Source organism: Chironomus tepperi, unplaced genomic scaffold (genome assembly GCF_022539635.2).
Source record: "Chironomus tepperi strain 1889 unplaced genomic scaffold, CSIRO-AGI_Ctep_v1 contig_48, whole genome shotgun sequence".
Lineage (NCBI taxonomy): Eukaryota > Metazoa > Arthropoda > Insecta > Diptera > Chironomidae > Chironomus > Chironomus tepperi.
The window spans coordinates 620,447-647,101 of NW_027226170.1; the positions used below are offsets into that span (position 1 = coordinate 620,447).

The window sequence follows — 26,655 nt, forward strand, 5'->3', positions numbered from 1 at the left end:
GCAAACCTTCCAAATGTGATGAATAAATTTCAAAATTTAAAATTCCGTTGAAATTTTATTTTAATAACGTACATTTCAAATTTAAATTTTAACAAACCTTCCAAACGTGGTGAATAAATTTCAAAATATAAAATTCCGTTAAGTTTTCAAAATTTTTTTGTCAGTTACTCACCTTAAGTCTAAATGTAGTGAATAAATTTAAAATTCCGTTAAATTATGTAGTCCGTTAGCCACACAAAGTGTAAAAACACCAAATTGATTTAAAACCATAATTTCAGCCAATTAAAGATACATCTTTATTGATTCTCGTTCCATTCTTTTATTGACATTTAAAATTTATTTTTATGGATTTATTTTCCTCATGAAAAAGTACATTTAAGTAATAAAAAAAATTGTCTTCTAAAGATCCATCGAGATGTATTTTTTAACATTTAACAATCTACTATGCTCAATCTATTATCATTGTTTTGACTTGTGGATAAGTATTATTATTTATTTGTTTATTAAACTTGTAAAATATAAAAGAAATAAAGAAGGAAAAAGAAAACGTCTTACGGCAATTTATCAACATTTCTAAAAATGCACATAATAATATTAATAGAAATAGACATCGATGGATAAAATCGTAAGTAAATGCATTGAAACACAGATGCTGTAGTTCTTCTAGTCATTAACTGGCAAGTGAAGTGACTTAGTTCTTTAACGATTTCAAATATGCATCATGTACTTTCTTTGTAAAGTCGTCATCATTCTCAATGAGATATTTCAAAGCTTGTATCATTTGATTCTGTGTTAATGGCTCAGGTTGCTTCTTATCACCCTTAATGTTAATATTGTTATTATTCGTATTATTGTTATTTGACTGTACGAGCATATTAGGAGTTATCAACTTTGTCGTTTCCTTAGCACCACTGGCAGTTCCATTTGACGATATATTCTTATTATTCTTTATTGGCAATGGCTGTTGCGACTGAATAATTTTATTGTACGCTTGCGGTGTTGCCGTATTTTGTACTTTTGAAGCACTTCCTAATGCAGAACTATTAGTCTCTTGTCCTGTCCGTACAGTGTTAAAGTTATTTGAATTCAAGAACATTGCTAGAGGGGAATTTTCAGTTTGGAGATCATTATGAGATGCATTGTTGTTCTGAGTATCCTCTAAAAAAAAACAAAATAGCGTATTAAATGAAAAATCAATAATTCAAGTACATAAGACCTTGAAGATTTATCAAACTTACGGTTTGGAATGACATTTCTTTCTATAGATTCTAATGTATTTTGTTTAATTTGTATCGGTAATGTTGAATTATTTGTACTTGGTTGTTTGCTTATAGAATTGAAGAAAGAAGCGACCGAATCATTCTGTTGTCGTGAATTATTCTCATTCTGTGCCTTATTTTGGGCTTGAGCTAACATTGAAATTATATCTGTCATCTTCTAAATTTAATAAAACATGTAAAAAATTTAAGAAAAATTTTCAATTACTTTTTTTCATTTATTTATAAGAAATTCAATAAAACTGATAAGTGCAGTAGCTATATTCTTACCTTAAAGCTGTTTTCTTTCTATTTGTAAGTTATCAAATGTTCTATAAGTAAATTAATTACAGTTTTTATCAGTTGAATCGTCTTTCTCTTCCAAAACAAAATGTGTTCGTGAAGTTTGGTGGTGATCTAGTGAGCGGCGCGTCAACTTTTTTGTTAGATAACTTTTATCTCTGTAAAATCAGAAAAATGTATTTTATGAGTTTTGTCTTTAGTAAATTAGCCTCTAAATAATACAAAGAGGTTTAAGTTAGGTAGCAGTGTTGTTAAAAAATGTCAATAAATAATTATTTTCACTCCAAATGTCTCCAGTCTACTTTGCAAACATTTCAAAATTTTCGATATTCGAAAACAGTAATTCAAATTTTCGAAATACGTTAAAGAGACAAAAGTCGTCGCTTCATAAAGGATTCAAGTCAAATGAATTGAATTAAAAACTTTAATTTACTGTTAACATGAATTTGGTCCTAGTCTTTTATTAGAACAAAGTAATATAATTAACAATCAACACTATCTTGTTGTAATTTATATTCGTAATTTAACGGTTTAGTACCAATAGTAACGTTGAATTGAACTTTTGGGGATTGATAAAATCCAATAACGCATGCAGAAACCTGAACAAAGTGAGATAATTTACAGATGGGGTTTATTGTCAACGAATTTTCAGTAGAGTTCAATGTCATTTTTGGAATCGTAATCACACCCAAAATTTTCTTCTCACAATTATTCTTAACACCTTCACAAATTGTTTTTGCAATAGATTTGGAATCGACAATGACTTTCTTTTCAGGTTTAATAGAATTGCAAGTATGTTGACGTTTCAATGAAAGTACTGTACGTGAAACATCAAATCCACATTTATTGAATATATAGATCGTGACTCTAATTTCCTGTCCCGAAGCGTATCCCGTAAAAGGAATAGATGCTTTTAGATACAACGGTTTAGTTTTACATCCAAAGCATCCAAAAGCCGATATAGTTTCTTCACATCGTTTCTCCATCAAATCAATTCGTTTACTTATATCCTCCAATCTTATAACCGTGAAAGGAGTTTTGGCATAAATGTCATATTCCCATTCAGTAATCATACATGCTTCAACATAATAACGAATTTTTCCATACTTTCCATTCAAACTTGACGGTATTTCAGTTGGCAACTTGAATCAGAATTTATAAGTATATTTATCAGGCTTGAAAAGCATTGGTGCATCACTGCTAGAGCACTTGAAAATGTTAACTGATTCAGACACGTACTGTTGTCGTCCGACGTACTCAGTCTCCTTTGCGAAGAAGGAATCACCCCCTTCCTTAAATTTGCAAATAGCATATCCGCGCGCAGCAACCTTTAATCCTATTAGATTGGGCGATATAAATTGTATGTGGAAAGGGGAGAGAAAAAAAAGACATGTTTATTTAGGTCAAGCACATCATTAGACTTTTTGACGTCGAGTCGCGACATATGAAAAAAAAGTTGTTTACATGAAGCACTTTTCATGTTTATTATCGCTATCACAGACAGTCATAATGTCAAAAAGAAATTAAGCTATAACAAAAAAACATCACCTACTCAAATAAGTTCATACCTCGAAAACGATAAATTTTCTTTTTCGTGATTTCCAATGACACTTCACCTATAGCCCGCATAGTAAAATACAATTTTTAAAGGAAATAGATTAATTACTATCGAGTCATTATGTAATAAAAACTTTGAAGCTTTACAAACCATTCAAAACTTGTCCTGGCAGGAACATTGTTTGATCATTTTGGAAATATACTTTTAATTCACACATAATGAACAGTTTAATGTGGCACTAAATTAATTATCAACAACAGAAATGACTTTTAAATTTAACAACAATGAGAAATGGATGTGCTACGATGATTTCTAGTTTCTGATGTGTTTATGCGCAATGATATGAGTGAAATGATGGCATAGAAAGAGTATTGAGACGGTTATGAAAATTTAAAAGAAAAAAAATATATTCTAGGGGGTTAGTTCCATTTATCATCCAAGTGAGACTAATTAAGACATAAAAATTTATGGTCGCATGCTATTGCAAAGTATTATGTTCTTATGGCAGTATTTTTAAGTCATTTTTGATATGTTATGTAAACATATTCGATATAAGAAGCATAAAAGGAATCAAAACAAAATATTCTTAAAGGATATTTAGAATTTGACATTTTCCACTAAGTAGGCGACCCCCAAAAATCTGATGTGTACTTTGATGTGTAAAAATTTTCAATCTCAAAAAATTGAATTAAAACCTTAAGGACATTTGATCTACAGCAGTTATTCACATACATTCCAAGCACATCTTTCAAGTGACAATTTAAATTACATCCATTCAATTCATAAAATCGATAATTTTCATAAAATATGTTGAGCATAAATTTCTGAAATTTTCACTCGAGTCAGCAAGTCGAAAAAACTTTTTAATGTGTAGCAATAAACAAAAATGGAGTGATGTTCTTTGAAAATTTTAATGGAAAATTTAGTGAAAGATGATTAAATTTCTATTATTATTTTATATTCTTTGCTTAATATGGTTTCGTACAAATGGACAAAATGATTTGAATTGTCCCCAAATGTGCCAATGTGAGAAAAATGAAGAAAATGGATTGAAAGTTAAATGCGAAAAAATAAAGGATATAAAAGAAATATCTTTCGGGAATATTTCAGCTGAGATAGTTCACTTGTATGTATACTTTACTTCTCATTACTAGTTGTTTAATATAATTAATGTAATCTTAATTATTAATTTACAGAGATTTGTCAAATAACTTCATAACAAAACTGGACGAAGGTTCATTCAGTACCGGAGATTTTAGTAAATTGACTCGATTGAACTTTAGCAACAATCAAATTATAAACATTTTTCAAGGTGCCTTAGACAATGTAAAATCATTAAAAATATTAGATATATCATCAAATCCGTTAGCATGTAATTGTGAATTGCTGTGGCTTCCTGAATTCTCAAGATCCTATGGAATTAAGCTCAAACCACCACCAAAGTGTGCAACACCAGAAGAATTTAAAGGACAGCCATTGAAGAAAATTCAAGTTGGAAATGACATTCATTGTTCACAATTTAATCACAATCAAGGTTCAGTGCTTGATTTAGTACCTGATAAGCCACAATTGATATTTGAAGGAGATTCATTGACGTTAATGTGTCGAGCACCTCGTGTTGCTATTGGATCAATGCGAGAATCTGAAGACTACATCACAAAGATTTATTGGGGATGGTCCGAGAAAATTATCGATGCTGAAAGTCAGGATGATGTGATATTTCTCAATCCTCGCGAAAAATTCCCATCCGTCATCATAGACGAACGACATTACTCAGATTCAGGAATCTTATATTCAGTCCTGAAAATTCCTTATATTACTAGAAATCATTCAGGCATGTTTGATTGTACCTTGATATCATTGCAGGCAAATTTATCAAGAACTGTGTCTGTATTTGTCATATCCGAGAAAACAGAGTATTGCAAGTCTATAGAGACTAACGATAATAAAGGATGGTTTTCATGGCCAAAAACTATTCGTGGAAATAATGTAAAGCTTCCATGCTCAATTGAAGGTGTTGGAGGAAGCTATGCAGTAAGAAGATGTAATGAGGCTGGAAAATGGGAAGCTATTGATAACTCAAACTGTCCATATATCCGAGAAACTACTCGAATTTTGGAGCAATTTTCTAAAGTTAATTTGTCTATCGCACGAGGAAGTGTTTTGGAATCAGCAAGAAGACTGAAAACTTATACAAGCAAATTATACGAGGATGGACAGCTCAAGTTTCAAGATCCATTAGATATAGTTTATATTGAGAAGACAATTGAGAATTATCTTGAATTCGTCCACACAGAAAAGGAACTAGGTTCCATAATTATCGATATTGTATCAAATCTTATGGAATTTCCAAGGAATTTGCTGGAACAAGCACAAGCTATAAATGGAACTTGCAAGAAACTAATTGATGCAGTAGAATTAGCAGCATCTTATTCAGCATCTGCAGATTCACAGAAATCTAATCTGGCAATTGAGCTATTTAACATTCCAAGTGACATTTCTGTTGGAATCCTTTGCTCATGGATCAAAATCGATGGACATAGAATCTTTCAATGTAACACAGCCAGTAAAATGCAGAGCCTTGCATTTCATGAGAGAAATATTGAAGCAAGTATTCAGTTTCCAGCCACACAATACTCAAATCCACAAAGTCATTCGCACAGATTATTAGTGTCTGTTTATCAAAATACAAAGCTATTTCCACAAAATCGTGTCCAAGGAAACTTTCAAGTTACGTCCAATATTATTGGAGCCAAAATTATGTCCCAATCAAGCTCACTGGTTCCAATGATTCCGAAAAACTTATCAGATCCAATTTACATTGTTCTCCGTGGAGCTCCTTTTCATGATGATATCAGCATACCAAAACCAGTTTGGTGGGATTCAGACTTGAAGAATGGAACTGGAGATTGGTCATTAAGTCAAGGATGTCAATCACTACATTACTCACATGGAATGTTGATGTTTTCGTGTAATCGTTTAGGATTCTACGGTCTTGTACAACACACAAAAGCATTAAATGATTTTCCTGATCGTCCTGATGCTGGAGCTAAGTTCCGATACTCGCCATTCGCTTTCTATTTTGGATCCTTTATACTGTTCATGTCAATGTGGCTAGTAATCGTTACATATATATTTCATTTCAATGAGATTATGATGGGAAGAAGAATCAAGCATTCTTTGATTAATACCTGGATATCCATATCAGCTTTAGTGTTTGTTTTTGCCATTGGAATTTATCAAACTGAGGATCATAAAGTGTGCCAATTTTTCGGAATTTCAATTCATTATTTAAGTTTATGTGTCCTTTTATGGATTTGCGTATCAGTAAGCAACATGTACAAGAGAGTATCCAGGAGTGATCGTATTGGTATGGAAGATGATATGCCCAGAGAAGAACAGAGGATTAAAAAGAGCGTCCTTGGACTCTATTTTGTCGGTTATGGTATCGCATTATTAATTTGTGGTATTAATTCAGCAGTTAATATTAAGGAATATGCAAGCTATACACATTGTTTTATGGATTCAAGCTCAGAACTTGGTGCACTATTTTTACCTGCTTCCATACTCCTCTTCTTCCTTATCATCATGTTTATTTGTATTCGATTCCATTTGAGAAATCGAACAGTTTATAATGCACATTTGTCTGAAGGAACTGAAGCATTAGAAATCGATCTTCTAGAATCAAATAATGCAGTAAATGCAGCTAGAAGTGTACGGAGTGTACGTAGCGTGAGAAGTTTAAGTACACAACCAACAAATAGTTCTGCAGATGATTTAGAATCAAGTCCAAGAACACAATTGAAATCTTACATTATTATGCTTGTGCTTTATTTATTGACGTGGATATCTGCAGGAATTGCTGTATCATTTCCATTCAATGAACGTGTCATTTATGAGGAGGAAATCTTCTCAATTGCTTTTGCATTATTTGCAACTTTCCTTGGATGCTTTACAATGTTCTTTTATGGTCTCGCAAGAAGTGACGTACGAGCTATTTGGTCGAAATTCCGTCATTGTGGAAAATCGTCGAAAGTTGTAACGACTCCAATTAAGGATTGCGACAGAACAACAATTGGAACGGTATTTTATCACCAGCCAATGCATTTATCAAGATCAAATAGTCAGAATTCAAGACAACGTCCATTATCAAGTATTGGATCAGTTCGTTTAAAATCATCTATGGAACATATAGTTGATCCAATGCTGGTCAAGCAAAATGGAGCATCAAATTTTATGATGACAATGCAAAGGCATCAAGCATCAGTTTATGGAGATGATTCTAGTAATGCAGAAATGTTCTACAATCCATCACAAAGCAATGCAGCAAGAAGATTCTTTAAGAAACAAAGGAAGCTCCATAAATTAAATAATATTGATGTCCAACGGAGAAATGATTTTAATGATAATTCCAGCGATATTTCATCAACTATCATGTCATACTCAAAACCCGTCAGCGAAATGCTAGGAACTAGCAGTAAAGTTAATAATACTAACATTCACGTGGACGAAAATAAGACAAAAATGAAGCAATTCTCAAATTCAAATATTCTGTCAGATAGTTGCAATGAAAGTGAATTATTTAATGACATTTGTAATGAAGGATTACGTGTTAGTACATTGAAAAGTAAAATTAACAATATTGAGGCTAACACTGTTAACAATTATACAAACTTACTGCACGATAATCAAGATCCAGTTTATAAAATCGATGAAAAGCAGAAAAATTCTGATAAGTCGTGTAATATTAATAAGCTTATTGATAATTCACTTTGCGGTGAAGGTCCACTTTATGTTAACACTAAGAATCTCATTGGAAACACTATTCAAGGTAAATTTACTCACTTTTTATTCAAACAATAATTTTTCTAAATCTCTAACCTAACAAATAACGGATAAATTTTGAATTATTTAAAGAACCGATTCAATTCAAAAATTTAAAAACCGTTAAAAATCCAAAATTTTGTAAACCGTTTTCTTTAATCTTTAATCTAATTCTTCTTTAATTAATAATATAGAAGTTAATGAATCATCAGATCGTGAAGAAGTTGAACCACTCATTGTGAAAACAAATACAGACGCTAGTACCTTAGAACAAATGAATATTATTGGTCTTCCATCACCTCCAGAGCATTCACAGTTCCACACACCCACAAAAACAGAAAATGATTTAGACTTATCACGTGAGGAAGCATACATATCACCAGCATTGGAAATTTCAGGAAAATCAGTTTTTAAGCAATCACCTCGAACATTAAGATCAAAATCAAGATCGCTAGATCAGCTGAACATGATGACAAGTTTAGATTATCATGAGACTCATACAAGATCCATTTCCTTTAACAACATATCATTACTTGATCAAAATAATCTTATTGACATGCTACCTGTATCTGAAGCAGCTTCTGTAACATACCAAATCACAGATGATGTTCATGTGACTTCATCAATGATGATAAGTCGGGAAGAATCAAGAAGTCCGATATTAATTGCACCGTCAATGTGCGATATTGATGAATTTGATCAGCAAAGCAATTTTACAATAAGCAATGATACTGTAAATGATTCCAGCATGGATGATCTTATGAATCAAAATAACTCAAATAGTCTCGAATGTACCCCAATATTCCTAAATCCTGATAACACAGCCAACTTTAGCATTTACAATTCGTCATCAGTTCACAGAAATTCAAGTCCAACAAACTTTAGTGATATTAATTATCAAAATTCGGAATTGTCCATAAGAAGTCAGGACTTTTATGCACCACAACCTGAAAATGATATGGATAATTTCATCCTAGCTGAAAGAGATAATCTGAATTTCGGAATCAGTGACGACGACGAGGATGACGACAATGCAAATCATGAATTTAATTGCTCAAGTGACTTTCTAATTCATCCACAACAAAGTGATGAAGATGGAATTGATCAACTTTATCAGCAGGTACGAGGTCCAACAGAGATTCCACAAGTTAAAAAGAAACCTGCACCGCTACCTAAACCGAAAAATTTAAAAGTCACACGAAATTATATCTTTCAAAATACGGGACCTACTGAGGACGAGAGCAGTATTATGGATTAGTTTAAAGATAACTTTCAAAGTATTTATAATTTTTAATTACTTAAACTACCTCTGTTTTTATTATTAAGATGATATCCTTTCCATTAAAATTGATGACGCAGTGTTGCTTTACGCGCTAACTTTAAAATAATCAGGGGTGTATCCAGAAGATTATTTGAGTGTTGAAGGATCCTTGGATACACCTTTGCAGCTATTTAAGGTTGTCTATACTTAATATTATTAAGGATGCTCTCTAATTAAGCCAATAATAATTATAATCCATCATTGCTTTATGTTAAGAGATATACAAACTTATTAATATAATGTGTATTTTACACGCATTGAAATCTTTTTTTTTTCATTTATGCATTTATAAAGATGAACTGTGAATATATGCCTTGCTATTTGTGCTGTACATATAGGAAATTACAAACATTGTAAGGAGAAAAACAAAATTGAAAAATTGCTAATTAATTATATTAAAAATTTTACATAAAAAAATCTTAAATTTGTTTTTCATTTATTTTTACGTATTATAACAATATTTTCCACAGATTTGCAATAAATTCAGTTTCTTTATGCTGAGTATCTCGCTTCTTAAACTCTACAATGAATTGTAATAAGTTCATTCGTTCAATTTTTAATGAATCATCCAGAAGATTAAATGACAAATCGTAATATGTAGCAAGCTCCATAAGTTCCACAATTGATGAAAAGCAAAAGCTTTGAAGGAAGTTTGAATCTTTTGCATAAAGCATCTGCTTAATTAAATGCTTGTGTAAACTGAGCTTTTCATTCATTATCACTTTAGCTTTGGCAAGCAACGATCTCAGGATCTCATTTGATAGGAGATTTGACGACGACTGTTCACCCGCAGTTCCAGTTTGTAGGGACTTGTTTTGAATCAATGTTGATAAGATTTTCAATTGCCATAAATCTGTTGATTTTGTTGGGTTATTATTGATTATTGACTCAATAATCTGTAAATAGAGAAAACGGTAAAGATTTAAAATTTAACGGTTTTCAAAAATTTGAATTCAAAAACGCTACAAATTTCCTTTTAATTATTCATAACCATACAATTGTTTTAGTCATTTGTAAGGTTTTAATGAAAATATTAAATTAGTTTTACTTACATTATCAATTGAAACATATATCCCCAAAGCATGAGTTTTGTCTCTAGTCAGACAATCGTATATTTGAAGCAATACATTATCACGAAGATTTTGCTTTCCTTTAATATTCAATTCCATTTCATGTTCCGCATGCATTATCACTTTTGTCAAGTTTGCCATCAACTGATTATTGTAGAAAGACATCAAGTTTGAGGGTTCAATTTTCCATGATGAAAACTTTTCAGTTGTCAGTGTTTGTGCAAATAAACTCTTTAGTCGATTAGGATCATCCAAGTGTGATAAGCATCCAGCTTTCTGTACAATATCAATGCACTCATTTGACTTTAAGATTTCAATCAACGTATCCCAATTCCTGTCACGTTCAAACACAATTGGCCAGTAATTGACATCATTAATATAAACTGCTTTCAATGTATCCAATTCGGGTAGAATGCAGGGAGCCATGGTCTCTATCATAGACTTTTGATCAAACTCAATATAGCTTAATTTACAGACAACCAATTTGCCACTATCAAGATCACGTGGTAGAAATAATCTAGGCTCAACAGCTAATACGTAAAGATGTCGTAAGGCTTGTAAATGATAACGATTATCATTACTGTGTGCAGGAAATTTAGGAAATAAGGAACAAATTAAAGCAGCAATAGCTTGAGGTCTTCTTGAGATTGTATATCTTCCAGCACCAAGGAACAAAAATCCTAAAGCCATATGAATTGCCATATGTGATCCATAAGTTACGGAACTATTTTGTGGACCGATTCTTGAACGTGTCATTCTAATCATTCTCAGAATTTGTAAATTTCCAGTTCCAGCAAAGACTAATGATAATGAAATTAGCACTAAAATAATGCATGATTCTACTGTTGATTTTCCTGCATATTCTCCAATGTACTGACCATTCGCAGAGAAGAAGAATGTAATGATTTTCTTCAATGTCTTGAACGCTACTAAATTTTCTGTTCCTGCATATCTAAGTCCAATAACCATAGCAGCTCCAGTAACTATATTACAATATGATTGACAAATTGCTTCATGATCTAAGTCCAGTGGATCATTTTCAGGATCTGGACGTTGTTTAATAATTTTCGAGAGAGTCTTTGATATTTGCGAATTAATCCATTCAGCAGTAGGCTCAATTGTATTCCACATAATTAATCCTCTAGCAATAACTCTTAACAATAACAAATCTGGTCTAACAAAATCTAACAAAAACATAGTTTCTGGAGGTTTCATCCAGTCAGCAACTGCTTCATTTCCACTTGCAAAATACATCAATCCTAAAGCTATAGTTGAGCCAGGTGCTAGATAGAAAATAAATAGTGAAAATTTTAACGGTTTTTATAAAATCGAAATTTAACGGTATTAAAAAATTCAAATAAACTGAAATTTTAATAACCGATTCAAAATATAAAATTTTGAAAAACGTTAAAAATTGATTAGCAACTTACAAGTTACATCGATATTAACTTGATCACCTTCACGTATCTGAAAACTTGGTAACTTGTATTTGTCACGTTGAGTCCCGGTAAGTGAACGTTTAGTTCCTCCAATCATGTAATAATGAAGAGTATCAGCAAGATTGAGGTCATCTAATCCGACATCCTTATTTCCAGCTTCAAGACACACCATTCCAAGAGCTAAGCCAGCAGATAAAGCATATGATTCTCTCTCAACATAATTCTCCATTTCAGGTCCTGGTGGCCTATTAATTTCTTGAAGAAGTGCTTCTGCAACATACCGTTTATTTGAATTTTGGTAAACTAATCCAATGCCGAGCAATGCAGCTACTTGAACATTATGTGGTACATCTAATTCTATTGCTGTTGGTGGCAATAAAGATTCAATGTGTATGGATAACATCCTTGTTATTTTTGTATCCATTGTTCCTCGATAACTTGCAGCCATTCCAAGAATCAATCCAACACTAAGCAATTCCTCAGATCTTATTAAAAAGTCATAAAGATATGTATCCGAAAGAGATTTAAGACTCGAAGTTAAGCCTAAAGCCATAAGAAATCCAGCATATGAAGGTGGCATTTCCACTTCTTTTGGTTTATTGTACAAAATATATGCAGGATCAATATCTGAAGGATTTGTGGCAATTCTTAATGCTGAAGCAACTCCGTTATGAAATTGTGGCCATAAACTCATATTTGCAGGCACTTCTATTTGTTGAAACTCGACTGTTGCACCTCGTGCTGTTTCCTTTCCAGTTAAACATAATTTTGGAATTGGTAAAATTTCAGTCAAAACTGGATAATAAGTTTTAAAGGTAAACATTCCACGACCTATGCTTAATGCCATTGTTCTTGTACATAGAGAAAATAATTGCTTCTCCTGTTCCTCTATAAAGTCATGATCTGACATGTTTGGTGCTTGAGTTATATCAATTGTTACTGGTTTTGAACTGTTAAGGAATTTTTTTACATCGTTAATCCGAAGATCATCAGGGAACCTCAGCCTTAATAGTTTTGTATCAATATGCTCCATGCCATCGTCCTCAACAAGTGCCTTTTCTGATTTAGCTATAACATCCGGTTGTGTTTGTATGCGTAGTGTCAATGATGTTTCCTGCTGTGCTTTTGGTGTTGGATATTTCTTATTCTTCTTGAATGACGAATGTACATAAAGTTCCGGTCTTAAAAGCAATGTGTAAGCATCACGACTACAACCAATCGGAGGATTTAAACGAACAGTCTCCAAAATCTGACTGATGATATAATTAACAATTAAAGGCATACGTTCCAAATGTGCTCGTGTGATATTCTTCTTCAGCATAATATCAATAACTGTTTTTGGAATTGATGTTTGTGGAAGTGTTGGGAACTGAATTTTCGTATTAACATTTTCATTCAATAAGGTTACAAGCTTTGTAGCATGACTCGCAGTTTCGACTCGACCAAATATTATTGCCAATATTTCAAATATATCCTTCGATAATGAATTTACATTTGGAATGTATGGATATTGTTTGAATTCCTTATTCTTTTTATTCGCTAGTTTTGTTATTTCCTCAAAAATGTTTATTGGTTCGCTGATCAGTTCCTTCTTCAATAATTTTTCGCTATCATTTGCAGATATTTCTCGTTTCGTTTTGATGAAAACTAGTCGTGGATTATCCTTGATGTAATGGAATCGATAACTTTCCAATTTAAAGTCAACTGCTAATTGGCAAAGAAGCTCAGACAGTAAGATCAACTCGTTACTCATCGACAAATCCAGCTTAATATCTTCATATAGCAAATGCAACGAATAGAAAATGACAGGAATAAATGGAAATAGCTGTGAATCAGCATGATAATTTTGCAGCATCTCGTGATCTTCCTCATCATTTTCTGTTGTTTTTGTACAATGAGAATTATTTATGTCCAATAAAAATTCCCAATCGGAATCAGCTCCATTTTCACTTTTTCGTCGCTTTTTTGGATCCACAATTGCACTAGAACTTGATGAATGCGATACTTCATGTGGACGTCCCATCATTTCCAATAATAAGCTCTTAAACATTTCAAATTCCTTCTTCAAACTTATATCCTTAGTTCCTGGTGAATTTTTGACTGAATACCATCGAACTAGAATTTTTAGAGCTTCTTTCGGAAGTATTTGTCGTAGTGCAATAAGCATTTTCCTAATTAATGGATTTTCACACATTTGAGGTAGTTCAATTCGATACATTTTGCCACTTGAAAATGCCAACGTTATTCTATTCCAAACTGGATCTCGCAATGAAACACAATTATTAAGTCGGTGTGGATTACTTTGGAGTGGATGAACTGGCGATAGCATGTGAAATTCTTCATTCAATTTCATGTCAACCATTGGAGATGATATGTTTGGTAAGATACTTGATCGTTTTGGAAATGCTGGTGTGCTCAATATAGACGATACAGTCAAATTACTTAATATTCCACCAACATGAATTTTTCCAACAGCAACAGGCCCTGAATATATCATTAATGTTCCACAAGACAATAAAAGCACAATCATATTCATTTTTGGTAAATTGACAGCATCTTTTGCAGAAATACAGAAAGTAGATCCAAATACTGGACTATTGACATTATTCATACGTTCAACTTGAAGGAGATTCAATTTGAATGATTTTGGAAGTAAGAAGCAAAAGTACTGTTGACCTATAAAATCAGTATGAAGGAATCCTTTTGATGACATTTCATTATATTCATTCCAATTTGATGAGTTTTCAGACCAAATTTGTTCAAAAATCAAGTCAGGAACGAGTGGCTTTGAAGGCTCACATTCGCCAATCTTTCGTGCGATCATTGATATTGAGTTCTTATTGATTGTTGAATCTGTAAATGATTTCAAACTTGACCGATAATTTGCTGATATTGAATTATGAAAGCTGAAGATGTTTGGATTATTGGATGATGTTGGAGTTTGTCGGCCAGGAGTCTTCAATGAATTATGAACACTTGTAGCAAATCCAGCTGTCATAGATGCCATTGAATGGTTGATATATGTGTCATAATGTCCAGTAACACTTGTTGCTTCATCGTCTGTAGCTTTTCGGAGCTTACAAATCAAATGCTTTCCAATGCGAGCATTAAACATCAACACCAAGTCACTCTCATCGCATGTGAAAATTATCTAATTAAGATAATAAAATAACGGTCAGCATTAAGTTTTAGTGCATAATTCAATTAATTACCTTATATTCATCCTCTGTAATGTAACTGACTAATAGTTGAACTTTAAGCAAAACTGGAAACATGTCATCCAAAGCATGAGTCAATGAGAATATCCGAGGCATTGGCAATACATGACCATCGACCATGTCTGTAGATGCATCCTTTTCGATTAAAATACAGTACTTTGTTATCCAAATTTTCCTTATCGGCGATTCTATTGCCGTTATAAGATTTTCTCCATTCTTTGCATATACTTTAAGACTAGTCGTATCAATAATACCAATTCCTTGATGATCCAGACTTTGATTGGACTTTTTGGATGGTCCTTTTTGTATCTTGTAATCTGGATCAAGGAAATTTTGATTACAGAAAAAGGCAAACTGAACTTGACTTTCGGTTGTATAACATATTTCTGATGATGTATTATCTCTTCCTCTAGACCAAACAACTGTATTTCCGGAGAAATATAATTCTTCTTCCGAATTTGCAATCGGAGCAGCGAGAAATTGAATATCATTTTTTACGTCATTTCTATAGAACTCTCGTATCTTCCACGATTCATTATGATGTTCTTCTGCACTAATATTAACATTTCTTAAACGATCAAGTAGAATAAACTCATTAGAAATTGATTCGGCTTTTTTGTTTAGAGGACCACAATGTTCTTTCACAATTTTCCGACCGTTTGGAACGAATTCTAAAGGATCTAGTGCAGCAATCATATCTTCTTGATGGACATCCAGATTGTTAAACTGTTAGCTGCAACTGTACCATCAAGTTTCACTCAATTTAATTAATTTTTAACTCTTTTCTGCGCTTCGTTTTCGCCAAACTACTTTTTTGACGAGTTTAAATTTGAAACGATCGTTACGATATTTTAAGAAAGGACTTATGTTGTAGAAACGTTTACAGCTTAGAATAAACAATTTTTAAAGACGTCCAAGAATATTAGTTAATTTAGAATATTAGTTAATCAGGCCGAATAAATTATTCTGTGTTGCTCATTGTTGCTCAAAAAACGAGCATAAAATTCAAATTTAAATTTTCGGCTAGTTTGAAACTGAGAAGGCTTTTTGATTTTGTTGACTTCAAAAATGACCAGTGATAGATAATTTAAAACTCTACTTGTCCACGGACGTAAATCTTACTTTACTGTTGGTGAATTCTGCTGAAAGGCGGAAGATTGAAGATCATTTTACAAAAAAATTAAAAAACATAAAATTTAAATTTTTTAAAAAAAAAATCGTTATAAAAAAAATTTTATTGATAGCATTTATTAATCCATTTCTTCTTCTTTTTTACTGGTTTCTCCTCATTCTCAACAGCAACATTTTCCTCTGCATTAGCTTCTGGTGTCCACTCTGCTTTCCTTTTACCAAATTTCTCATTATGAGCTGAAATTTTCTGCTGCTTTTCCAAATAAAATTCATTTAATCCATCAAACTTTTCTAAAACTGCTACAAAAAATCCATTTGTAAGATCACTGCAATCATCGTCATTGCTTGCATAAAGCACATTCTGTCCAATTCCTGGATAGCTCTTTTCATTACCGTAATTTTTCCATTGATTTTTTAAAATCTCTCCAGCATTGACTAATCGGAAGTTGCCGACTTTTTGTAAGCAACTTAATACAACTTCCTCATTCTCCTCAGGATAAATAGAGCATGTAGAATAGACTATTCTAGTGACATTTGGAAATGATGTCATGGCATGCGTTAAAAGTTTAAATTGTAATCCTGAAAGCTTGTATAAACGACTTGAATCTTTATGATTGTCACTTATTGAACGATTTGCGATTCCACTTCCTGAACACGATGGATCTAATAAAATATACTCAACGTTTGGAACATCTTCATCAGTAATTTCTAAGACATCACGATTAATTGTGTGAATGATAGTGGCATTTGTAGCTTGTGTCATTTCTACTAAAGTATTATACCGGCGGGTATTCATTTCAACAGCATAAATCTTGCCTTTATTTTTCATTATTGCAGCTAAATGTGTCGTTTTATTTCCAGGCGCTGAGCACATGTCCAAAACCGTTGATTTATGAGGTGGACTCAACAAAAATGAAGGCAGGCACGAGGCTTTATCTTGAAGTAAAAATTTTCCCTCAGCAGCTAGTTCATTCGATGCAAAATACTTTTTGCTGCTTGGTGGAAAGACGTAAAGATTCTTAATATGAAAATCTGAAAGGTAGCTCTCGTCATCTAAATTTTTAACTGCTTCAAGGAATTCATCATAAGTCTCGAATGTATTTTCAATATATTTCCATCCTTCACGTTCAAAATATTCCATTGCTTCTGCTTTTTTCATCATTAGCGTATTAAGACGTACATATCGAGGTACTGTAAGAATAAAATTATAATTCAAATAATTAATCAGGTTCTATACTAAGAATATAAGCATATATTATGTAAAAACAGTTAAAATTTATTAAATACTAATTATGAACAATGGAATCATGCATAAATATGACTTGATGGAAAGGAATCAATTAGTTTTAGCTTTGGTTTTTGCAAACTGATTTACAGTTTCTTCTTCTTTTTTGGCATCAATAAATCCAACAATAGCATATAGAGCAATAATAATGTTGACTGTAACTACAGCAGCCAACACTGACCAACAATTGGCTTCAAATCCATAAATGTGGAAATATTCATTGAGAAAATGTTTAGTTCCATAAAAAGCACCAAAAGGCAGAGTAAACATTAAAACACTGAAGAAAAGTAAATACAAAATAGCCCAAGATGCTTGTCTTGTATGATAAGGTATTAATTCTTCAGCATCAGCTGGATTCTCTGATGGCTGCTGTTCTTCTTCACTTGATTGGTTTTCAGTTTGTTCCAACGCATTTTTGTTATTTCGTTTCATATTTAAGTCCTGTAAAATGTTTAAATAGTATTAATACGATTGTCTTCCTTACCTTTATGATATAAGTTTATGTTAGTTTTTGGAGTTTCCCCGAGATCAAGAAGAGCTTCTTTCAACTTCTCATGATATGACCTAACACATTCTACAGGCTTAGAAAATCCACTCAATTCTCCTCGTCCAAATATCAATTCTGCGACTAAATAAGTTGCTAAATATTTATTTGGAATCTTTTGAAGGATGTCAGTTTTTCCAATTATTTGATCCAATTGTCGTTCATTTGCCTGAATCTTATTTAACATTGCAATCGTTGTTCCAACTCTCTAAAATGTTAATTAAAGGTGTTAATTTGATGAAATTATTAATTAATTTATACTTACAATATGCTTGTTGTTGTAGACCAAATCTTTGAGAGACTTTCCCTCCGAGACTTGCTGCAAAATCTTTGCAGCTTGTCTGTATTGAGTTGGAACATTGATTTTTCTGTATGTCGGGGTCTCGGTTGTTTCAGACATGTGACTTATATCATAAAGTTACTTTATTCCCAAAACAACACTTACTTTAAGTCAATTCTTACAATTTCCTATGTATTTATATAATTCAGTTGATTATACACTAGTCCAGTAGTGATTTTACACCTTTAAATTAATATTTCAGGCTATAATTAATGTTTTCAATTTGTTTGTATTTATTAGTTGCTCAAATTTTTAGCAGATTAGGGATTTCAACTAAAAATTTACAATATTTTGAGCATAATTTTTAAAATAAATTTTATTAAATATTCTGAATGAAACTTGCTAAGCTAATATCAAGTGCATATAAACTGATGATGGATATGTTAGACTGATTGAGTGCTTTATCGTTTCCTTTCAGGTTCAACGTTGTTTACAAAAAGTTCACATGGGTTGATAACCCTAAAAAATCCACAAAAAAATCCGTCTGGCTCTAAAAGTTGTTTTGATCATCGCAAATTACTTTAAAATCACTTATAGTCAATGACTTTACATTAAGAAATTAATAAAATTGCTTAAAAAATAAGTTTTAAATAAAAATATGGTATTTTGGAAGAAGAAAAACAAAGCTTCTAGAATCTTATTATTTACTACGGATTATTTGAGAAAAAGTTTAAGTTCCAACGTTTTTAAAAAATTTAGAAAATATGTTTATTTGAAGGACAAAATTGGTGAGAATAACGGGTTTTTGAAATTTGAAATCAAAAGTTTTTTGAGTTGAATTTGTTTGAAATTCACCATTTAATTTTGGTGAAATATGATTTTGCTAGATTTTAATTAAAATTTTATAAAATTTCATTCTTAAATCACTGAAAATATTATTCCCAAAATACTAACAGCTTAAATAAAATAATTAACAAAGAAGGACATAACGTTCAAGAGCCAAAAAGGACGAGTGGTCGAAAAAAAAATTTGAAAATTGGAACAAGACCAAGCGATCAAAGGAGGCGAATCAAAAGTGTAAAAATTACTAATCGAAAAATAACACAATTTCAAAATATTATTTAAATTACAGTTTTTAACCAAAGAGAAAAGGTCAAAAACATATTGAAAAGCTGGAAAATATAATAATAACCAATTATAAGTCCAATTGAAATGTGAAATAATGTAAATTAGACGGTTTTAGGAAATTATAAAACTTCTTACTCAGAAATTTCTAAGAAAAACAAAAAATTTTTGAAATTCATAACAAAAAAAAATATTAAAATGGTTGCACCTTTTAAATACGATTTGTGGAATTCGGATCCGATCCGCGAGAATGATAATATTACAGTGCATTGCTTTATGCCAAATGGAAATTACATATTATTTAATTGTCCAACAACAATTACTCTATTTGAAATGAAGGAGGTATGCATTATACACATATATACATATACATAAATCTATATCTCATACTCGTCTGTTATGACGAGAAGGAAAAATCCAGTAACGTGTGATTCATTCATGCGACTGACTGGATGTTTTGAATGAAAAATAAAAATATATCTAAATGCGTCACTATGTTATCATATGTACAAATACGATGCACTATTTTTAGCGTTGATTTTTCTTTAATCCTACGTTCATTGCTTAATTTTTTCTTTTCTTCTCTATCTCTCTCTTTTTGCTGGCAAATTTTCTAGGAATTGTGGGAGGAGGCTGAAAAATATCCTCTGTTCGGCCATCTACGTAATAAAGCAATGTACGTCATTAAAGCTATCAAGTCTCCTTCAGCGCTTTTGGAAGAAATTATCGATGAATCGCAGAGAATATGCGATGTTCAACCATATTTCGCATTATTTAGGATATCTGAACGTGAAGAGAATGAATCAGAAGACATCAATTTAAACAAAAATATTAATAGTCTAATAGGAAAGAAACTTGATGACTTCAAAACATTGAAAAATCCAGAGGTATACATTATATTTTGTGCTTATTTTCTTTCCCATTCCTCGTATTTCTCAAAGTTGTAAACAAATAGTATTATAATGTATTGTATTATGACGACGACATAGTCATCGTAAATACAATATAACACTCTGATACATGCTTATGACTCAAGTTCGTTATTATTTTTATTTTTTCACATTTTCATTTCATTTATTTATTTTATCATCTTTAGGTAAACGATTTTCGTTACCATATAAATGTGTTGGGGGAACAAATTGCAAATCGTCGCTCAAAAATGACTCTGAAAGAGAAAATCTTGTATCAATATCCACCAAAATTAGCGAAAAATAGTGAAATTCCATATGCTGTTAAACCGGTATTAAGGGAAAATAATGAATTTCAAATTGTGGCGAAACTACCCAACGAGAATATATCAACAATCACACTTCAAGTTCACTGTTTTATAAATCCATCGCAATTACTTGAGCAAATAATTTTAAAGAAGCAATCAAAATTGAAAAATTATCGTGGAAAAATGCATGACTACATTTTAAAGATATGCGGTCAGGAAGAGTACATCTTCGGAGAATATCCGCTCATACAATTTCTATATATTCAAGATCGATTATCGCGTGGTGAAATACCGATGGTCGTCGTGACATATGTGACTGATGTTTATGTCTTTACGAGTAATGCTGAAATTTTAGAGAAAAATCAACCGAAGAAGCAAAATAAAGGAGGTGGTGGTGGTGGAACATCAACATTAAGGAAGAAGGGAAAGAATAAAACAACATGGGAAGTTGAAGATAATTTCCAAATTACAATTAATACAATCAACAATTTAAATATTGATGCTAATAAGACTGTCGAAATAGGAATTCAAGCGGGTATTTTTCATGGTGGAAAATCCCTATGCGAGAAACAAAATACGGAGTCAAAGAAGGCAATAGGAAATGAAAATAATAAAGCGTTTGCAGAATGGAATGAGACGTTAAAGTTTGATATTAAAGTTTGTAATATACCCAGAATGGCACGTCTATGTTTAGTTGTTTATGAAGTAGCTAGAAATGCAAAACATGTCCGTGCGAGACGTTTAAAGGATACACAAAAAGATTTATTCATTAATCCATTATATTTTGTCAATACAACGTTATTTGACTATAAAAGTCAATTTAAGAACGGAGGTCAGACACTTTATTCATGGACTTATGCAGAAGATTCAGACTCTGATGAATTATTACATCCTTTTGGTACAGTTGAATTAAATCCTCGTACACGTGAATGTGCTCACATTACAATGGTCTTTCATTCGTATCATACAAGTGATATGGCTTTAGTATATCCAAATGAAAGGGAAATCAATGATTATGCTGAAAAACATTTTCGTCAACAGCGAATTTCAGAAGATCCAAAACTAATTGCGAATATTATTCAGCCATATATGCACAATGATCGAATTTCCGATATTTCAGAACAGGAAAGGAAGGAAATTTGGGATAGACGTTATGATTTAATGGCTTATGCACCAGACGGTTTGCCTTGTTTACTTTATTGTGTCGAGTGGAATAATCGCGATGAAGTAGCTGAAATTATTAGAATGCTTAGTGATTGGCCTCAAATGTCTATTGAAAGATCTCTCGAATTACTCGACTATGCCTATGCTGATAGCTATGTTCGTCGTTTTGCTGTAGAATGCTTGAAGAAAATTCAGGATGAGGACTTGCAATTATATCTGCTACAATTAGTGCAAGCAATCAAACATGAGCCCTATCTTTATTGTGATCTTGTAGAATTTTTATTGCAACGTGCCCTTAATAATCAACGAATTGGACATTTCCTGTTTTGGCATTTACGATCGGAAATTCAAGTGCCGTCTGTTGAAGTTCGTTTCTCATTGATTCTAGAAGCCTATCTGAGAAGCTCCAAAGAGCATATATCAATATTGATGAGACAGCATTTATGGTGAGTAATTTCATTCATATTCTATACTCTATATTCATGAATGATTGTGCTGCATAGATTGTATTTTAATCGCAATAAATGCGTTACACAAAGACACAGTTGTGCTTGTGATAAACGATTTTACGTCTCTCATAATCCCAAACCTGACACTTTGAGCTTTGTTCATGATCTCAACGTAATTCTTGAAAATAGGAAAAAAATGCCGATAATGCACACACAAACATTCCAAACAAAAAAAAAATATTTTATCAATTCTATTTTTGTGTTATTTTTCGTTACAGTCTTGAGAAATTGAAAATGGGAAGTGAACAAGTGAAGAAAGTTGTAAAAGATAAGGCAAAATCAAAACTGATGGAATTTTTAAATACTCCACATGTGATTACTGATCTTGTAAATGTAACATCACCTCTTAACCCGAGTTTCCGATGTCGAAGCGTCAAGAAAGAGAAATGTAAAGTCATGGATTCAAAAATGCGCCCAATATTATTTCAATATGAAAATATAGATCCAAATGGCGAGGATATTAATATAATTTTCAAGAATGGCGATGATTTAAGACAAGATATGTTAGTCATTCAAATGTTAAGAATTATGGATAGAATATGGAAGTCATATGGTCATGATTTTCATCTAAACACGTATGGTTGTATAAGTATGGATAGACGATTAGGAATGATTGAAGTAGTTTTAGATAGCGAAACAATAGCAAATATTCAGAAAGAGAAGGGCAAATTCACAGCTACTGCTGCCTTTAAAAAAGGTTCACTTTATTCGTGGCTTAAAGATCACAATAGTACAGATGAACTTTTACTCAAAGCCTGCAATGAGTTTACATTAAGCTGCGCAGGATATTGTGTTGCAACGTACGTTCTCGGCGTTGCTGATCGACACTCTGACAATATTATGGTTAAAAAGAATGGACAACTCTTCCACATCGATTTTGGTCACATTCTTGGACATTTTAAGGAGAAATTTGGAATAAGACGAGAACGAGTTCCTTTCGTGTTGACACATGATTTTGTATACGTCATTAATTTGGGAAGAAGTGATAAGGAAGCAGATGAATTTAAGAAATTTCAACAATTATGTGAAGAAGTAAGTCATCAGAGATTCTCAAACTGTGTGTCAAGGCACTAACGAATGTTTGAGAAGCACTGATTAATTTGGTTAGCAAAAAGCAGATTATTAATTTTGTATTATTTGCAGGCCTTTATGATACTCCGAAAGCACGGAACTTTAATATTATCACTGTTCGCAATGATGATCTCTACGGGTTTACCAGAATTATCTTCTGATAAGGATCTCAATTATCTGAGAGAGACTTTGGTATGTAACTCTATGTCCATATTTATGTCAATTTACTAATAAGTTTACTCATTTAGGTCCTCGATTTATCGGAAGATGAAGCACTACGCCATTTCCGATCAAAGTTCGATGAAGCCTTGCAAAACAGTTGGAAAACATCGTTAAATTGGTTTTCACACAACATCAGTAGAAACAATAACAAGTGACAGATTACAGTATAACTGTTGCTTTTGTAAATATCTACACACATAGTAATTTTGGCGTAAATAATTTACGCTTAGTGAAAGAAAGAAAGAAAAGAAAAGAAAAATAGGGAAGGAAGGAAGGAAGAAGAAAAGAACATGTCGATCTCGTTATATGATAAAATTACCCAAGTAGCACATCATATGAATGAACAGTCATTTATGTAATGTGCCACTTAGGTTGTAAATATTAAAAAATTCAATTTTATATGATTGTGACTTTAATCTCTCATTATTATCTTCTTTTTCTTAAATTGAATATAATTATATATTATAAAAATTCTCATACTAGCCAGGAATTTTGTAGTACGAACTACAATCCTTGCATATTGCATCATATTGCTTTAAAGTGATAATTAATAGTATATCATAATTAACCTAAATGAATATTAACGAAATTATATCAAAGTGAAAAAGATTTATAAAAGAAATTTGATTACAGGATAAATTAAATGATGTTATAAACATCCTTATTTAGTTATTAGAGATGCTCCATTTCTAGCATGATTATTCAAAGATTTTATTTCAATGTTTTTGACTGTTTATTTTTAATTATTGTGATGTCGATTTATGAAAAAAAATATTATTATTCCTTTTGTATCATTGTCTATGGATGGCAATGACATTGTGGAATTTCAATCTCGGAAGTGAATTGTTTGTAATCCTGGAGTCAGAGGTCGGAGTCAACTCGTGTTTTGTATGGAATACAGTTGATGTGTCCATATAAATTCTTAGTCAACTTCGATCTCTGTCCAAGGTTCAATACATTTTGATTCCGGGATTGAGGTACTCAAGATGCCATGGAGGTTGTTCACTTACTATGAGTGGAGGGGAAGGGATTCATAATAGAGGAACGACCCCACATGTCCATAGATAATTGATAGCAAGAAAAGGAACTTTGCTTCTTTCTTTTTCGTATTTTTGTCAGTGCCTCCAAGTCAAGGGAGATATAAATCTTAAAAGCTACTAGAAAATGAAACAACTCTAATTTAAAAATTATAAAAATCTATAAAAAATGATAATGATGACGATTATAGAACAATTTGTGTTACAAGACTGATCCAATTTTTTCTATCCATTTTCATTTACAAATTACCGATAACTACTCTCAAACAATTTTTTTATTTAAAAAAAAAGCAATAAAAAAAAAACATGTGAATACTGTTTCTTCTTCTCATTTACTCAATCATCATTTGAATGTAGAAAATATACAATAAAAATAATAATAATCTTTACAAATAAAAATCACTGCGTACACAGTGATTCAGCAAATGATTATCATTAAATGGAGCATGATTTTTTCCTTGTCTATGCAATTAATTTAAAACAAAAAAATAAAGTAAAGAAAAAATGAATGAAAAATTAAAAACATGCCGCCTTGTTTATTTTGTTACAGACAATTTTCATGATACATACTAATTTCCGATTATCATAGGTCAGTTGTGCATCGTGGAATGTAAGACTCTGGAATTCTCTGGATTCTCTCATGATTTAGAAAAATAAAAGAAAAGTGGGAGCAAATGAGCATGTCTGATGAGAATCCTTAAACTCTATTAAATTGAATCTTGTCAATTTGTATCAAAAATATTAGTGCCATGTGACTGGCACGTGCTATTGGATAAAATAATGAAAATTTCAACGGTTTTTAAAATTTCAAATTAAATTTTTTTGAACTGAACTCGTCCTTGAATCTGAAATTTTATTGATATAAATTGCATCAATTTTTTCAATTAAATTAATTAATAAAGCTAGATATGGCTTGGGAAGGCAGAGTGTACAGATTGGTAAAAAGTGAAAACTTTGAAGAATACATGAAGGAAATTGGCGTAAATTTATTTCTGAGAAAAATAGCCGATACAATACATCCAGATGTCCGCCTTAAGAAACGCGAAGATGGATACAGATTCCATATAGTATCTACGTTTAAAAGTATCATTATGGATTTTAAACTCGGAGAGGAGTTTGAAACTGAAACAATGGATGGACGAATAGTTAAAACAGTAATTACACTTGATGGCGACAAAATGATTCAAATTGAGAGAGGCAATAAGGTGTCTGAAATAATTCGAGAATTTTCCGATAAGGAACTGATTTGCACGTTGAAAGTCGGCGATGTTACCGCCAAGTTATTTTATAAAGTTCTTAGATTATCATCCTAAAATGTAATAAATGCTGAATTATCCACAATAAAGTTTTAATTTTTATAATTTTTCAAAGATTACTAGTAGGGCTTAGTCGTTCAAAAATTCAGTGTCAGAAATGTGATGTAATTCGCTTTTTTCTCTTTTCCTGGATATTTAGGGTAATATTTAAATAGTCTATCTTGTATAGTTCTAAAAAACGAACATTTTGATGTATAATATGTTAAATAAAACACTATAATTAAGCCGAAATTTGAAAAACAAACTCGATTTCTGACACTGAAAATTTGTTACTTTTTCTGAATTTTTGAACAAAAATGCTTGTAATTTTATGAATAATGAATTCTAAGGTACGAAAATTAGTCGTACTTGTTCATTTTTCATTGCTCTACATTGTGAAATATCAAAATTTAGTCTAAAACCTGTTTAAAGTAGTTAAATTAATGATTTTTTGTAAAATCGTTAAGAAAATTTTGAATTTTTCCATACAAATTTTTCTGTGTTTACAACAACAAAAATATTCACAAAAATTCGAAAAAAATTAAAATTATTAGCTTAATTTGTTAATTAATGAACTAAAAAAGAACTAAGGGCTGCATTTATGTTCCCTTTTTGTGTTTTGGTACTCAGATTATTAATCAGAAGTCGTTTTTTAACGTTTTGAGTGATTTTAGCAAATGGAACTTTTTTTTCGTCTAAGCCCAATAATAAATGATCAGGAAAATATTTTTGAGGTCTGAAAAGTGCACAATCACTCAAGTAAACATGATTAGAACAGTGATGCATC

General features: G+C 31.7%; 5 protein-coding genes and 1 long non-coding RNA gene across 6 annotated transcripts; 2 read left to right on the top strand and 4 right to left on the bottom strand.

Annotated features, from left to right (window-relative positions):
- Window positions 1-288: 288 nt before the first annotated feature.
- LOC139100001 (GATA zinc finger domain-containing protein 8-like) lies at window positions 289-7,955 on the bottom strand. Its single transcript, XM_070652578.1, has 4 exons — window positions 7,796-7,955; window positions 1,548-1,717; window positions 1,239-1,437; window positions 289-1,158 (listed from the first exon to the last, which is right to left on the bottom strand). Exons 3-4 carry the CDS (start codon window positions 1,432-1,434, stop codon window positions 692-694), a joined length of 663 nt encoding a protein of 220 aa, XP_070508679.1. The 5' UTR covers window positions 1,435-1,437; window positions 1,548-1,717; window positions 7,796-7,955; the 3' UTR covers window positions 289-691.
- On the bottom strand, window positions 2,632-3,450 carry LOC139099951 (uncharacterized). The gene is made up of 3 exons (XR_011545384.1): window positions 3,268-3,450; window positions 3,128-3,175; window positions 2,632-2,895 (listed from the first exon to the last, which is right to left on the bottom strand). It is a non-coding gene; the product is annotated as an uncharacterized lncRNA (long non-coding RNA).
- Remo (Remoulade) lies at window positions 4,001-9,525 on the top strand. Its single transcript, XM_070652577.1, has 3 exons — window positions 4,001-4,243; window positions 4,314-7,948; window positions 8,136-9,525. The coding sequence occupies exons 1-3, from the start codon at window positions 4,050-4,052 to the stop codon at window positions 9,197-9,199; spliced, it is 4,893 nt and encodes a 1,630-aa protein (XP_070508678.1). The 5' UTR covers window positions 4,001-4,049; the 3' UTR covers window positions 9,200-9,525.
- Window positions 9,526-9,652: 127 nt separating this feature from the next.
- shtd (anaphase promoting complex subunit 1) lies at window positions 9,653-15,817 on the bottom strand. Its single transcript, XM_070652579.1, has 4 exons — window positions 14,984-15,817; window positions 11,763-14,922; window positions 10,315-11,615; window positions 9,653-10,158 (listed from the first exon to the last, which is right to left on the bottom strand). Exons 1-4 carry the CDS (start codon window positions 15,683-15,685, stop codon window positions 9,712-9,714), a joined length of 5,610 nt encoding a protein of 1,869 aa, XP_070508680.1. The 5' UTR covers window positions 15,686-15,817; the 3' UTR covers window positions 9,653-9,711.
- Window positions 15,818-16,223: 406 nt separating this feature from the next.
- LOC139099309 (28S rRNA (cytosine-C(5))-methyltransferase-like) lies at window positions 16,224-18,840 on the bottom strand. The gene is made up of 3 exons (XM_070651736.1): window positions 18,215-18,840; window positions 17,890-18,157; window positions 16,224-17,311 (listed from the first exon to the last, which is right to left on the bottom strand). The coding sequence occupies exons 1-3, from the start codon at window positions 18,347-18,349 to the stop codon at window positions 16,224-16,226; spliced, it is 1,491 nt and encodes a 496-aa protein (XP_070507837.1). The 5' UTR covers window positions 18,350-18,840.
- A 464-nt stretch (window positions 18,841-19,304) lies between these two features.
- Pi3K92E (phosphatidylinositol 3-kinase 92E) lies at window positions 19,305-23,821 on the top strand. The gene is made up of 6 exons (XM_070652195.1): window positions 19,305-19,696; window positions 19,972-20,241; window positions 20,451-22,180; window positions 22,462-23,275; window positions 23,387-23,506; window positions 23,563-23,821. The coding sequence occupies exons 1-6, from the start codon at window positions 19,553-19,555 to the stop codon at window positions 23,689-23,691; spliced, it is 3,207 nt and encodes a 1,068-aa protein (XP_070508296.1). The 5' UTR covers window positions 19,305-19,552; the 3' UTR covers window positions 23,692-23,821.
- The last annotated feature ends 2,834 nt before the right edge of the window (window positions 23,822-26,655 follow it).

Excerpts from the sequence above, each read along its gene's own strand:
- LOC139100001 (XM_070652578.1), bottom strand. The coding sequence starts at position 1,434 with ATGACAGATATAATTTCAATGTTAGCTCAAGCCCAAAATAAGGCACAG. Across the intron at positions 1,159-1,238 it reads AAGAAATGTCATTCCAAACC|AGGATACTCAGAACAACAAT; the intron begins GTAAGTTTGATA and ends GTTTTTTTTTAG.
- Remo (XM_070652577.1), top strand. The coding sequence starts at position 4,050 with ATGATTAAATTTCTATTATTATTTTATATTCTTTGCTTAATATGGTTT. Across the intron at positions 4,244-4,313 it reads TCAGCTGAGATAGTTCACTT|AGATTTGTCAAATAACTTCA; the intron begins GTATGTATACTT and ends ATTAATTTACAG. Across the intron at positions 7,949-8,135 it reads CATTGGAAACACTATTCAAG|AAGTTAATGAATCATCAGAT; the intron begins GTAAATTTACTC and ends TTAATAATATAG.
- shtd (XM_070652579.1), bottom strand. The coding sequence starts at position 15,685 with ATGATTGCTGCACTAGATCCTTTAGAATTCGTTCCAAACGGTCGGAAA. Across the intron at positions 14,923-14,983 it reads TTACAGAGGATGAATATAAG|ATAATTTTCACATGCGATGA; the intron begins GTAATTAATTGA and ends TATCTTAATTAG. Across the intron at positions 10,159-10,314 it reads TATATGTTTCAATTGATAAT|ATTATTGAGTCAATAATCAA; the intron begins GTAAGTAAAACT and ends CTCTATTTACAG.
- LOC139099309 (XM_070651736.1), bottom strand. The coding sequence starts at position 18,349 with ATGTCTGAAACAACCGAGACCCCGACATACAGAAAAATCAATGTTCCA. Across the intron at positions 18,158-18,214 it reads TCTACAACAACAAGCATATT|AGAGTTGGAACAACGATTGC; the intron begins GTAAGTATAAAT and ends TTAACATTTTAG. Across the intron at positions 17,312-17,889 it reads CATAAACTTATATCATAAAG|TACCTCGATATGTACGTCTT; the intron begins GTAAGGAAGACA and ends TTATTCTTACAG.
- Pi3K92E (XM_070652195.1), top strand. The coding sequence starts at position 19,553 with ATGGTTGCACCTTTTAAATACGATTTGTGGAATTCGGATCCGATCCGC. Across the intron at positions 23,276-23,386 it reads TTCAACAATTATGTGAAGAA|GCCTTTATGATACTCCGAAA; the intron begins GTAAGTCATCAG and ends TATTATTTGCAG. Across the intron at positions 23,507-23,562 it reads ATTATCTGAGAGAGACTTTG|GTCCTCGATTTATCGGAAGA; the intron begins GTATGTAACTCT and ends TTACTCATTTAG.